Consider the following 13,185-nt stretch of genomic DNA (forward strand, 5'->3'; position numbering starts at 1 on the left):
AACGACGGCACCTCCCCATGTCCGGATAAAGACGTATTGATCGTGGCACCACGAGGACAGAATCTTGTCCTGTTGCCAATGGCTCCCCGGCGGGCCCGCTGGGTACCTGGGGCTCTGCCCGAGCCTGCCCTGCCTCGAGTGGGACATGGTGTCCTTCCTTCCTTCTGGCCTAAGGCTGGGACTAGGCTGGTTCCAACCTGGGGACCGATTTCTTTGTAGGATAAGTAGCATTTATGCTTGGAGAGGGGAAATTTCCAGAGTTATTTCACATTTCACAGCTAAGAGCTAAGGTAAGGGCTTGGCTTCGTTACTGAATTAGGTCAGATATCACGATAAAAACACCTTTCACAGTAGATCGATCGTAAAGGGAGACCACAGAACGAGGACAGAAAGTGAGGGAGGGTGAGGACGGACTTCTGTCCGAAACTGAGAGCCATCTCTCTGCACCCTGGAAACTTGGCTTTGGGGTCAGTTAAGGACTCAGCATCAAGAATCAAACAATCAGGCCCACCCTTTCAAGTCCCGCTGATGACCAGACAGCGTTTCCCAACATTCACGTATTTCAAGAATAATTTGCTATGGACAGAGTGACCCCTCTGCCCTCACCCCCACCAGTGTTCAAAGCCTGAGAAAAATTTCAGAATGTATCAAAGGTGCAAAGAGGGCAAAGGGCAAATTTCCTTGGAAACTGAACTGCCCATGGGAGTGTTTTCCAAAGTGCAGTACAGGACTACATGGTTACCCTCATAAATGTCCCTCCAGCCTCTGCCCACCAGACTCCTCAAAAACCAAAAACGAAGGCGTTTCTTGGGTAGGCCTGGGTAACTCGAGGAACGATTCAGCAGCAAACGACGGCTGATGGCTGTCTACAGGGGGAAGGACCCGGCAAAACGGTGAGAGCAAAACACAGCTGGTGGAACCAGAGGAGAGGGGGCAGGGCTGCGAGAGTGAAGCGGGGCGGGGGGGGGGGGGGGGAGCGAGTCTGAGAACACGGGGCTGGGCCCGCTACCAGGCCTCCTCTCCATCCCGCGGACAGCAACAGGGAGGCCGTGCCAGGACTGGAGGCTGAAGGCGGCTGCCCGGCAAGGCCAACATTCCTAAAACAGAGATGGGACCGCAGCCCCTGCCCTCCCAACCCTGGGGGCAGAACTGGGTGAGGGTACAGGGTGGGGAGTCTCTCTTGCTCTGTCTCCAAAGTAAAAGTCATCCAAAGCCATCACCATCGTCAGATTCACCCACCACCATCCATCTCGCACATCTCTCTCCAGATCCACGGGCTCACCTAGCCCCTGCCAGCTGCCTGACACCCCTCTGCTAGCAAACAGTCCAGGAAAGACAACAGGTATTAAAATAAAATAGAAATTAAACAAACAAACAAACAAAAAAAAAGAGAAAAGACCAGAGTAAAATGTTGCAACAGCACAGAAGAAGGGCTGAGATGATGTGACTCGCCTCAGCCGGCTTCTTGGAGTACCGTGGAAGTAAACCCTCAACCGCGTCCCCGGTCGCTAAGGCACTAGGAGGGAAAGATGTAAAAACCAAGTCTGCGAGAGCCGGCGGCGGTGCCGGGGACAGGAGCGCGGCACCGCGGGCACCCGCGCGTGCACCTGGACCACGGCGCGGGTCACGTGCCTAGGTGAGATCGCTCTTCTTGTGCAATTACATTGAGGAATAGTCTCTTGGTATCGTTGGGGGTGAACACAAAGTAGCACAGACAGGTGCAGACTGCGACATCTACCAGGGTGTCGGCGACGCCGCGGGCCCTACACTACGTGACGAGGGATGGACTCAAAGAGAAAAGAAATCTTCAGAAAAGAAAAAAAAATCATTAATGACATCTGAGGAATATCATTGCTTAGGGATTTATCCAGAGTGCTCAGAAAGAGAAAACGCGCCCTCCTCTCCCAGGGGTCCTCCTTCAGCCCGGCTGCCCCCATTGCTCCCAGCAAGCGGGCCAGATCGGGGCTTCCCCAGCCCCGGACCCGCCCCCAGATACCAGCCTACTACGGCCACGGCCTGCCCTTTCTAGACGGTTGCTGACCCTTTAGAGTTCTGGAAAAATCCCTAATTCTTACGTTCAATCATTAAAAATCTATTGGATTTTTAATCCAATAGATTAAAACTCGTATCAGGTGTCCTTGACAGCAAATTCTTAAACGCCACTTGCTGCCATACGAAAATAATCTTTGAAAAATTCATAAAGTTCTTCAAACACTGGGCGGCCCCCCTCCCCCCCAATTTCTGGAATCTTCCGTGGCTCTCTTCGTCTCCTTTCCAGTCTGGTGCAGAATGGGTTCGTGAGCTGTGGTTGTTACTGACGTTTTCTTTTTTTTTCTTTTTCTTTTTTAAAATAAAAAGCATAGATTTCCCCCCCTCCTTAAATCCCTTCCTTTTTAAAATGTTCTCTTCTCCGCTCTCAGTCCTCCTACTTCCTAGTTCAAGTTTCATTTGTGTCCCGTCCCTGCCCCCTGCTCCCCTCCCCTGCCCCGTTTGCATTGTTTCTGTGCGGCACCTTCAGTATAAAAAGCCCAGCTCCCCCCTCGTCCCTCCTCCTTTCTCTCCTACCCTCTGGCCATCCTCCCTCCCCTCCCCTCCCCTTCCAGTGTTTATATGTAAGGGTACTGGTTGACCTTGGCGGGGCTCAGTGGGTATCCAGTGTAGACGGTGGAGGCTGGAGAGGCGCTGATGTAGGTCTGGTGGGCGAACTGGGCTGGATACTGACTCGGGTGGATGGTGGGCGAAGGCAGGACCCGGGGGCCCATGCTCACGGGGACCTGGTGGACGATGCTGGCTGGGTAGGCGGCGTGCTGCACGGTGTGACGCGCCGAGCCTTGGGAGGCCACCAGGTGGGCCACGGTGCCAGTGGAGCCCAGGGCGGCGGGCGCCGTGTAGGTGTAGAGGTGGGGCTGGGCGGGGAGGTGGGCGGCGGCGGCCAGGTGCGGGTGCACGGTGCCGTGGCTGGGGCTGTTGTGTGGGAAGGAGTATGGCGCCTGGGCCATCGTGGGGGTGATGTAGGCCTGCTGCCGTCGGTGGCTCCCCGTGCGATCTGCGGTGATGTGCTGCTGAGCCTGGAGCGGGAGAAGCACCAGGAGAGGGCTGCGTCATCAGGGCTGGACACGCGCACGCATGCGCACCCACGGGAGAGGCCGCGAGGGGCGGGGGCGGGGGAGAGGAGGGAGAGGCGGGGAGTGCGGAGGAGAGCAAGGTGGGGAGGAGGGGGCGGGGGGAAGGCGGAGGGAGAGGAGCGGCAGGCGTAACAGAAGACGCCTCCCTCGCGCGCCCGCGAAGTGTCAATTAGCCTGGGCTGAGAAGGAAAGCCGTGCCCAGCCATGCTCCGGGCTGGGTGACACTCAGAGCCAGACGCAAAGGGAACGGGAGCCAGTAGGTCCCCCGAGGGCATCCTGCAGCTGTGAAGTGTCGAAAGGAGCCCCTTTCTCTCTCACCGTGAAGTCCTGCTCCCTAAACTGCAGGCTCTCAGACACTTCGCTGTCTGAGGCCACAGGTACACAGGAAGCAGCCCTCTCTCACCTGGAGAACCTAAGTCATGACACGGACGCGGCCTCGGTTTACAGCCAGGGGCACCGCTTCCGATGAAGGGCTTCTCAACACAAACTCCCCCTTATCTTACCTCTGAGCTTCTAAGGAAGCAGGGCCCGCAGTCCACTTTGCAACTCGGACCTGAGTGACCCTCTACACACAGGCTGAGCGCTGCCCGTGGAGACTCTGTCTTGTTTACATTCCCCCCGAATGTCACCCACCTTCTCCGAATCCTCCGGCTCTTTTCCTGGGTGTGAGGTCCCTGTGGGAGACCTCCTTCACTGTAATGACTCGCTAGGCCCAGCATGGTCGGACCATGGGACCCAGATGCAGTGTTTTACCCTTTGCTGGGCCGAAATAGCAAGACGTGGGCCAGCCTATTTTTAAGCTCTGGCACCACGTCACTAAGTACTTCGGAGCATCAGACGAGTCATTTTGCTTTGGGCCGGCTCTCTGTGAATCGGGGATCCGCCTCCCCCAAGGTGACCCACCTCCCCCAAGGTGACCCACAGCAGAACGAGAACACCAGCGGTAACTCGGGGCGCCTCCTGCCGCCACGGGAGGTGGGCAAGGGTCCACCCTGGCGCCCCTGGCGAGCGGCCGTCGGGCGGGCTTACCTGGCTGAGATTGAGAGGTCGCTGCTGCCGGTAGGCAGTGGCTCCAGATGAGCTCCCTGAAGAGAGACCGCTGGTGGAGGTCACGTTGCTGGAGGACTTGGACTTGTAGGAGGACGAGTGGTGACTGGTGGTGACTGTGTTGGGAGGAGGAAAAGGTCACAGGTCCGTCACAGGCCCTCAGCTGCCCGGAAGACCCTACTCCTTGGGGGACAACAAGTGGTCTTCCAAGAACCCCTTACCGAGACTGGGCAATCACCATTCAGCAGCACTGCCCCAGACCCAGCGACGATGCCGACTCTGGGCTGGCACCTGGCCTGCGGCTTGGGAGCAAACCCCGCTGGACTTTAGAATTACTATCTGGTGACACCGAAAAGCATAAGGAGAGTCTAAGAGACAGAAGGAGAGCTCTCTGCAGCTCCTCGTGTCCCAGCCAGGGGTGCAGCGGGGGGCCATCTGCTGAGATGCAGAGACACGCTGACAGATGCAGCAGCGTACAGAAAACCGAGTCTCAAAAGAGGGACTACATGTCCCAGGGGGAGAAACAGCCGGAATAAAATGAATAGCGCAAGGAGGTTTATATTAAAGAAACCATTCGCGTCAGTTTCGGTGCTGAGTGGTCTGTGAACACCAGCTCCTGGCAGAGTGGGGCTCGTGTCTCCAGGGGGCACAGGCAGAGGACTGTACGCCCGGGTACAGCATGTGCAGAATCAAGTGCGACTGTTCGCCTGCCTCTCAGTGTCTCTCTTGACGTCAGATGTTTCTGTGCTGAAGCTCTGTCTAGATCAAGAGGAAGTGATCCACGGTGAGTGCCAAGAAGCCTTTGGCACAGGGAATCCGGACATCCGCCCAAACCTACGTTGTCCTCCGCAGACTCTCCGACTCTAAAACCACTCACGTGTGAGGGAGCTGCCCAGAGTGGGGAGTTCAAGGGGAGACCCTGGTAGCTGAGGGAGAACCGGCAAGACGTACACAGGACCTCAGAGGCAGGTCTGTTTCTTGTGCTGTTCAGCAGAGAATTCAGAAGATTTCCTGGGGCTAAGCATCGTTGGGAAACACAAAAGCCTAATACGGTATCAGTCAGGTACCCTGGGGTCGCGAGTGTAAAATGGGCAAGTCTGGCAGCTCTTGGGTGTGAAGGATGCTAAGAACGAGTGAAGCACACACAGTAAGGATCAGGCCCTTGACGTAACTGGGTTGGGTCAATTCTGTTACGAACCCCAGGGTGATGAGATCAGGGTCAAAGAGGAGCCGCGTGAGGCTGGGGCCGGCAAGAGAGAATGCTGATAATTGTTGATGGAGAGAAAGCTGAAAAGTGAAGGCAAACCAGAAACCGGGGGACAGGAGACCGGGGAGCACAGTGAAGTCAAGGGGAGCCTTCTGCTCCCCGAGGCCACAGTCCCCCTCAAGTAAAGGGAGAGCTGCCTCACTGGGAAGGGGGCAGCGCGTCCTAACAGAGACCCCAAATCCAACCGTGGTTTGGGGCCCAGCGGCCCTCCCATCCTACCCACCGAAGCGCACCCCAGTCGGGGGTGCCCAGGAATTCGTATTCTTCACAAGCTTCCCAGCTGACCTGCATTGTGGAATCGGGGTCTGGGCTCAGGCCAAGCTTGGTTAGACTCTCAAAGGCTCTCCAAAGCCTGGGGGGTGGAAGGCGGGGTTCGGGGGACCCACTGTAGGCTGAGGGATGCAAAGCTGCAAATGCTGCCTATCAGGAGAACGTTGTGCCCGTCGATCAGCCATGGTGCCACCGCGCAGGCATCCAACCCTCCCTGCCCTGCCGTGCGTCGCCAGCTGTGTCTGCTGCCTGGGCCCAGCTGTGAGTGGAACCTCTCTGCTCCTACTTCAACTCTCTGGGCATTTTGCAGTAATTACATTTCAGGGAGAAACTCTGAGTGCAAGGGATCCACAGCGTGAGGCTGCAAGTGAAGAGATTAGAGGGCTTCAGATGAAATGGGGGTGACAGAGCCAGGCTACCGTCATCGCGGGGACAGGAACTTGTCAAGTTGCCAGAGCAGGGGACCCCAGAATCAGGGAGGGGGTCCTGAAAGGGACCAAGAGATTAAAATAGTAATTTCCTCCTGCAGAGAAAGTGACCATGGAGTGGAGAAGGCAAGTGCTGAAGGTCAAGTTCCGGAGGCGTATTTCGGAGCTGGGAGGACAGTACAGAGCTCTCTGCTCGAGCCTTGCCTAGCTGCTCTCATAGATCTGCTGCCCGGCAACAGCCCTGGGTTCACGGATGGCCCCTGGTGGCCCTGTCTGTACAAGGCAGGTGGGAGAGTGCTTCAATCCTGGGTGAGCCCTGGAGGGACAGCCGCATGGCCGTGGTGGAGTTAGTTAACCTCTCTGTGCTTCCATTTTCTTATCTGAAAAACTGGAAAAGTAACGGTGACTGGTGACTACATGTAGGGTCATTGTGGGGATTACGTGAGTTAATGCACATAGAAGCTTAGTATCTATCTGGCACGTGTTGAGCCCTTAAAGGTGTTAGCTGTGTTAACTACGGTTGATGTCTTTATTAGCGCCCTGTCTCCTGGCCAAAGTGATGCTCAAGGAACAGCTGTCTGCCCCAAGCTGGGACCAGCAAGTTCTGTTTCCTGGGACTGGGAAACTGGGAGCCCGGGGCTCACTGGGTCAGGGTGAAGCAGTGTTCAGAGAGCAGATGTCGGGCCCCCAGTGGCTCAGACTAAGGAGTTCTGGTTCCTGTCCCGCCTGGGACTTAGTTGTTGAACTTTCTCTCAGCCCTGCACCCTTCCAATAAATTCCTTATTTGCCTTAAGGCAGTGCAGAGTTCACTCTGTTGCCTCCCAGAAGAACCTTAACTGACCCAAGAGACTCGAGGAGGCTACGTGAGAAATAGGGATCCTTCCTGAGCTGAGACCCACAGAGGGGATGAACGATGACAGAAAATGGACCGTCACCTGCACAGCCTCCGTCCTGACCTGGGGGGCTCAGGGAAGCCTGGCAGCCCAGCGGAGGCGGCTGCAACGCTTCTCACCTTGGCCGCAAGTGGGCCAGCGGGGCCCCAGGAGGCTGAGGAAGGCTGCTTTGTTTGATTTCTCCAAGCCTAGGACGACTGAGCTAACGGAGGATATCAGCGTTGAGAAGGACCACGTTCTGGGGGCGGACAGGCACCAGAATGAAGTTCCTTCCTGCCCCTTGCCTGTCACTAGAAAGACCGTGCAGCGTGTCCTCACAGGGGAACATAAATCTCTCTTTCCATTGGGAAACTATACCATGGGCTTCCCCAGAGACAGTGGCACTAGGTGCCTTACTGAGAATAACCTTCCTTTTTTTTTTTTTTTGGTTGAAAACATCCCTGAGAGATTCTCAGCCCTTCAGCTGTAGCAGTCCTTGTGGAAATGCAGTGGGGTGAGTGCTCAAAACCGCCACGGGCGGCCCACAGCCCGACGGCTGATGGTGGAAACGGGCAATGGAGCGTGAAAGGCGTGACCTGTGGGCTCCACAGAGCTGCCTCCCCGCCTCTCGCCATCGTGGTTCCCCACAGAAAACTGTTGCGTTATGTGGGACAAAGCTGGCCCTCAGTCCCCTGACCTGTCTTAACTAGGGGGTTGGACTAGTCTTAAAATTTCAGTAGCTCTCAATTTTGTCACCTTCCACATGCTGGCGCCAGCACCCGGGCCGACAAAGTTCCGAGCTGGAAGACATCTAGCCTGCGATGATCCGGCCGCTGCCTCGTGCATCCTCCACCGTATTTAAAAGGCCAAGGGAATTCAGCACCAGCTACCTTTCCCCCGCCTTTATCAATTCCTAGAGGACCTGTGTCAGGTCTATCCTGAGCCAATCCTTATAGACCATCGTCCTGAAGTGTAAAGGGACCGTTACTATTACAGAGTTCCCCTGAGATGTCCTGGAACATGGGCATCCTCGATTTACAACACGCATCATCTCCTCCTGTAGGTCTACCGTCTCTGATCTGAAATCGCTGGTGTCACTTTTTTTTTTTTTGGTGCCGCACTGCGTGGCTTGTGGGATTTGAGTTCCCCGACCAGAGATCGAACCCGGGCCCTCGGCAGTGAGAGCGCAGGGTCCGAAGCACTGGACCGCCAGGGAATTCCCTGAAATCCCTGGGGTCGGACACTTTTGAAATCAAGAATTTCCGATTTTAGAAGGTCATGTGGTATATATTCAATATATTAGGTTACCCCCAGTGGAGCCCTGTGCACTACCACGTAATTAAAAAAAAGTGATTATTTCTGCTACAGAATACTGGGACATTTCACCAAGGGGCACAAATATGACTCTGACACAAACAGGAATATGACAAAGGGACTATAAATCGCCTCTGGTTAGTTCAGGTCAGGTTTAAACTGACTTTACTGTAAACTTAAAAATCTGGTTTTTGGAGCATTTTGGATTTTAGATTACAGATGAAAAGGAATTTTCCTTCTCCTCCTGTTGGGTAAAAGGGCTGGTCTTGAGGTTTTCAACAACACAGTCTTTTGAGACCTTCACTGTTATTTAAGCAGGAGAGCCCTTCACACCAAGCTGTGTGCACTTAAGGCTGCGATCTTTATAATTGGGGTACGTGCGGGGCTACCTGAGGACCCGCGGGTGCACGGCAAGCAGAGGTTTGAGGGGTCAATGTCCAGAGTCTCACCTTTCAGATGTATCTTTTCCTAAACAGATGCACCGGCCCTGGGACCCACCGGTTCCCTTACTCGCCTTCTCTCTCATTCACCTTTCTCACATATTACAAAAGAAAGGCTTCCTTTTCACTCTCTTGAATGTTAAAATGGTGTATTGCCTCCAGGTGTGAGAACCCTAAGGGGCGCCCAAATGGGATCATTCCAGAACAAATGGCTCCTGAAGGACAGTCCCGTGAGAGCAAAGACAAGCCCCTCTCAGCAGGAAACACTGAGGGCTGACCAGGCTTGTTTTCTTTCGCTCAGGCGGCCAACTCTTTGCAAACTCCCTACCCCATCCATCCATCCATTCATGAGATACAGCTGAGAAGTGAGGTGGCCATCCCAGGGAGGACTTTTTCTGACAGATGTGAGGTCAGCTCTGGCCTCCTGGGCTGACAACAGGGAGTCTTCTTGAACAGGATCCTTGGGTGAGGACCTACTACCACCCGGGGCTTAGTAGCTCTCCCGTAACAAGATGGCGAACAGCAGGGAACCAGAAAACCAGCCTCCGGAGAGATGCTCCTGGCCGCCCCGGCCCCAAATTACCTGGCCCCAGGCTGTCACACTCCACCAGCGCCTCGCTGGCCTGGGTTTTCAGGGGCGGCACGATGATGGTCCGGGGGTTCCCGGTGCAGTGCGACTCCAGGTTCCCCTTGGTGTCGAAGGTGGCGGCGCTGTGCCCGGAGCGGTGCTGCACGGCGTAGGGGCTGGTGATGCTAGAGGAATCGGAGTAGGGAGAGTCGTGGACCGTGACACAGCTGATGACGTTTTTTCTCTGCTTGGACACAGGGCTGGAGACGGAAGGGGAGAAAGCAGGACTGTGAGAGGCTGGGGAGGGAGACACCAAACTGACGGCGAAGAGCCTCTCTGTGCTCTGGGGCAGGGGCGGGGACAGGCAGAGCCGGAGACGGGGTGGGAATGTGACTTCTGCTCTCCAGAACCCTAGCGGGGAGCCACAAGTGTCACCAGTCTGACCAGTGGGGGTGGGGGAATATGTGAGGACGGGAGAAGGGGCTGGAGGGGGGCCCACAGAAGCTTCTGGAAATGGGGCAAGAGAAACTTCTGGGCAGGCCTGGGCTGTCCCCTGTGCAGCCGGGCTCAGCTGACCTACCGGGGAGGTGCGTGCAGCACAGAGCTGTGTGGCAGTGCCCTCTGAGCCACCGGAAGGGGACACGAAAGCAAACAGAGAACCCAGCCAGACCCAGGCCACCTGAGGCCCAGGTGTAGGAGAAAAACACCGCCGGGAAGGGAACAACATAAGCTCGTGAGGCTCGGGACCTGGAAGACCCAGCCAATTTAGGCAGGAGGGAACAGGACATCCAGGAGGAACCGGGACGCGCAGTGAGAGGGACGGGAGGGAGCGAGGCTCTGAGCACGCTGATCCCACACACAGCAGCGACCCAAGACCTCTGAGTCCCCTTCTCAGGAGAGGCCTGGACCTCCTGCAGCTTCCCCTCTGCCTGGCCGACGATGGGGTGGGGGACCGGCACCGTATCTGGGTGAGGGCAGAGATACTGAGTCTGTGAGGGCATGGCTCTGAATCCCTGGTCTTCATCCTATAACTGAGACTTAATACACTGATACCAGGAGGTATCAGGAGGAACTGGCTTTGGATGGCTCTGGGCCAGCACATTTTTTCCGGAGATATTTATGTTTGGTTCCTTTGGGAACCAATTCTGTCTGCCTCCAAGCTAGTGAGAGGCTGGTGCGATGACGAATATGGAATTTGTTGCTTATTGGGAAAATTTTAAAAATGGATTTTCATCTATTTTTGTATATTGATCGTCTATTTTTAAGAAATATCTATTGCCTAAATAAGACGGTCAGTTTGCAACTACTTTGCTAAGAGAAGAAGCTGGTATTTATAGAGCACCTAATGCAGCCACAACACCCCCTCCACGTGTCTTGCCCAAGGTCACACAGTCAGCCACAGGCCACATTCCAAGATCAATCCTACCACCACTAAGGGCGGCAGGGAAATGAGGGAACTCGAGCCCCAGGAAGTGGGAGGACAGCAGGGCTGCTAGCCTACAAAAGGCTGAGGGGCTGGGAGTGAGCCCACAGGGGGCCTGACGCCCTGCTCCCTGGACCCTGCCCTGCTGACATCTGGGCCAGATAATTCTTCTGGGGCTGCATATTCTGTCCTCCCCGGTTCAGGGTAGAAGGGTCCCTCCCTAACTGTGTCTGTGGATAAGGACACATGCCTGGCAGACAGATGTCTAACGTCAGCATGTGCTGGTGGTGTAGCTGTCCAGCCTCTGAGCGATTCAGTCTCCGTATCAGTGAGATGTATATTAATAGTACCTATGCCACAGGCTTGTTTTGAGAAGTGAGAAAATACATGCAAAGTGCTTTGGATGGTGCACGACACCATTTATAGTAAGTATACTCTAAAAACTAGCTTCTAGATGAATTGATAAAGAAGATGTGGCACGTATATATAATGGAATATTACTCAGCCATAAAAAGAAATGAAATTGGGTCACTTGTAGAGATGTGGATGGACCTAGAATCTGTCATACAGAGTAAAGTAAGTCAGAAAGAGAAAAACAAATATCGTATATTAACACATATATGTGGAATCTAGAAAAATGGTACAGATGAACCTATTTGCAGGGCAGGAATAGAAAGGCAGACGTAGGGAACAGACGTGTGGACACAGCAGGGAGGGGAGGGTGGGATGAATTGGGAGATTAGGTTTGACATAAATACACTACCATGTGTAAAACAGATAGCTAGTGGGAACCTGCCATATAGCACAGGGAGCTCAGCCTGGTGCTCTGTGATGGCCTAGCTGGGTGGGATGGGGGCGGGGTAGGGGCCGGAGGGAGGTCCAAGAGGGAGGGGATGTATGTATGCGTATGGCTGATCCACTTCGCTGTGTGGCAGAAACTAACACAACATTGTAAAGCAACTCTATTCCAATTTAAAAAAAAAGCTAGCTTCTACCATGATTATTATTAGTGTTACTTTCATTTAAAAACAGGTGAAAACAGGTTTGCAAAAAACATCTCTAGGCAAAATGAATTCTATGAAGGTACATACTTGCTGGAAAAGTTTCTAGTCTAGGAATAAACCAGAGATTGATCTGAAAGAAGTTAAAACTCATCAGTTAGGTATCTTAGAGATCTATGCTAGGTGCTACAGGAAATTTCTGTATAAAGAAATATAATACATGTCTCCGCTCTTGGAGGAGATTAACATCTCAGTGGGGGACTGTATAAAAACATGACAAGTTAAACAGTAAAATCTTTAAAATAATCAGTTAAAGAGAAGGGATGTCATAAAGACTTCCACGATGAACTGTCAAGTGAGCTGTGCAGATGATAATTAAGAACTCAGAAGAAGGTGAGGAATGAACTGATTGCATATATTTATAGTTCTTCATGCTAACTTTGATAAAATGGATATATCTTAATTAATAAAGAACTACACTTCCTACTTATAACAGTTTAAATGCAAAAAGCCCATATGCTTGTTGCTCAAACATAGTTTGAGGTAAACAGTTACCATATGACCCAGCAATTCTGCTCTAGGTTAAGTACGAAAAGGAACTGAAAGCAGAAACTAACAGATACTTGTATGCTAACGTTCACTGCATCATTATTCACAATAGCCAAAAGGTGGAAATGACCTCAGTGCCCATCAACGGATCAATGGATAAACTAAATGTGATACAGCCACACAATGGAATATTATTCAGCTATAAAAATGAATAAAGTTCTGATATAAACTACAATGTGGATGAGCCTTGAAAACATTACGCTAAGTGAAATAAGCCAGACACAAAAGGACAGACGCTGTGTGATTCCACTTATATGAGGTTTCTAGAATAGGCACATTCCTAGAGACAGATGTAGATTAGAGGTTACCGGGGGCTGAGGGAAGAGGAGTTTGGGGAGTTACTGCTTAATGGGTAGAGTTTCTGTTTGAGGTGAATGAAAAGTTTTGGCAATAGTGGTGATGGCGGCACACACTGTGAATGTACTTAATGTCACTGAATTGTACACTTATAAATGGTTAAAATGGCAAATCTTATTATATATGTAGTACCACAACTTAAAAAATTAATGTAATAGGCCAAAACCCATTTAACTGTACACTTTAAATGGATGAACTGTATGGCACGCAAATTCTATCTCAAGTTTTTAAAAGTCCATATGCTTATTCAGAAACAAGAAAACAGGCTTCCCTGGTGGCGCACTGATTGAGAATCCGCCTGCCAATGCAGGGGACATGGGTTTGAGCCCTGGGCTGGGAAGATCCCACATGCTGCGGAGCAACTAAGCCTGTGCACCACAACTACTGAGCCTGTGCTCTAGAGCCCGCGAGCCGCAACTACTGAGACTGCGTGCTGCAACTACTGAAGCCCGTGGCTCTAGGGC

At 53.1% G+C, this 13,185-nt stretch overlaps 1 protein-coding gene across 2 annotated transcripts in view; it reads right to left on the reverse strand.

Moving 5' to 3' along the window:
* Positions 1-2,502: 2,502 nt before the first annotated feature.
* The window catches only part of HIPK2 (homeodomain interacting protein kinase 2), a 188,055-nt gene continuing 177,372 nt past the window's right edge, over positions 2,503-13,185 (reverse strand). For both annotated transcript variants that reach the window (XM_082846982.1, XM_082846981.1), the window contains exons 13-15: positions 9,347-9,591; positions 4,155-4,288; positions 2,503-3,068 (exon numbers count right to left, since the gene is read on the reverse strand). In XM_082846982.1, the coding sequence (XP_082703108.1) occupies positions 2,607-3,068; positions 4,155-4,288; positions 9,347-9,591 (841 nt within the window). In that variant the 3' untranslated portion in view covers positions 2,503-2,606. The remainder of the gene's footprint in view (positions 3,069-4,154; positions 4,289-9,346; positions 9,592-13,185) is intronic.

This window comes from Leucopleurus acutus (assembly GCF_964270905.1).
Source record: "Leucopleurus acutus genome assembly, chromosome: 9".
In the NCBI taxonomy this organism is placed as follows: Eukaryota; Metazoa; Chordata; class Mammalia; order Artiodactyla; family Delphinidae; genus Leucopleurus; species Leucopleurus acutus.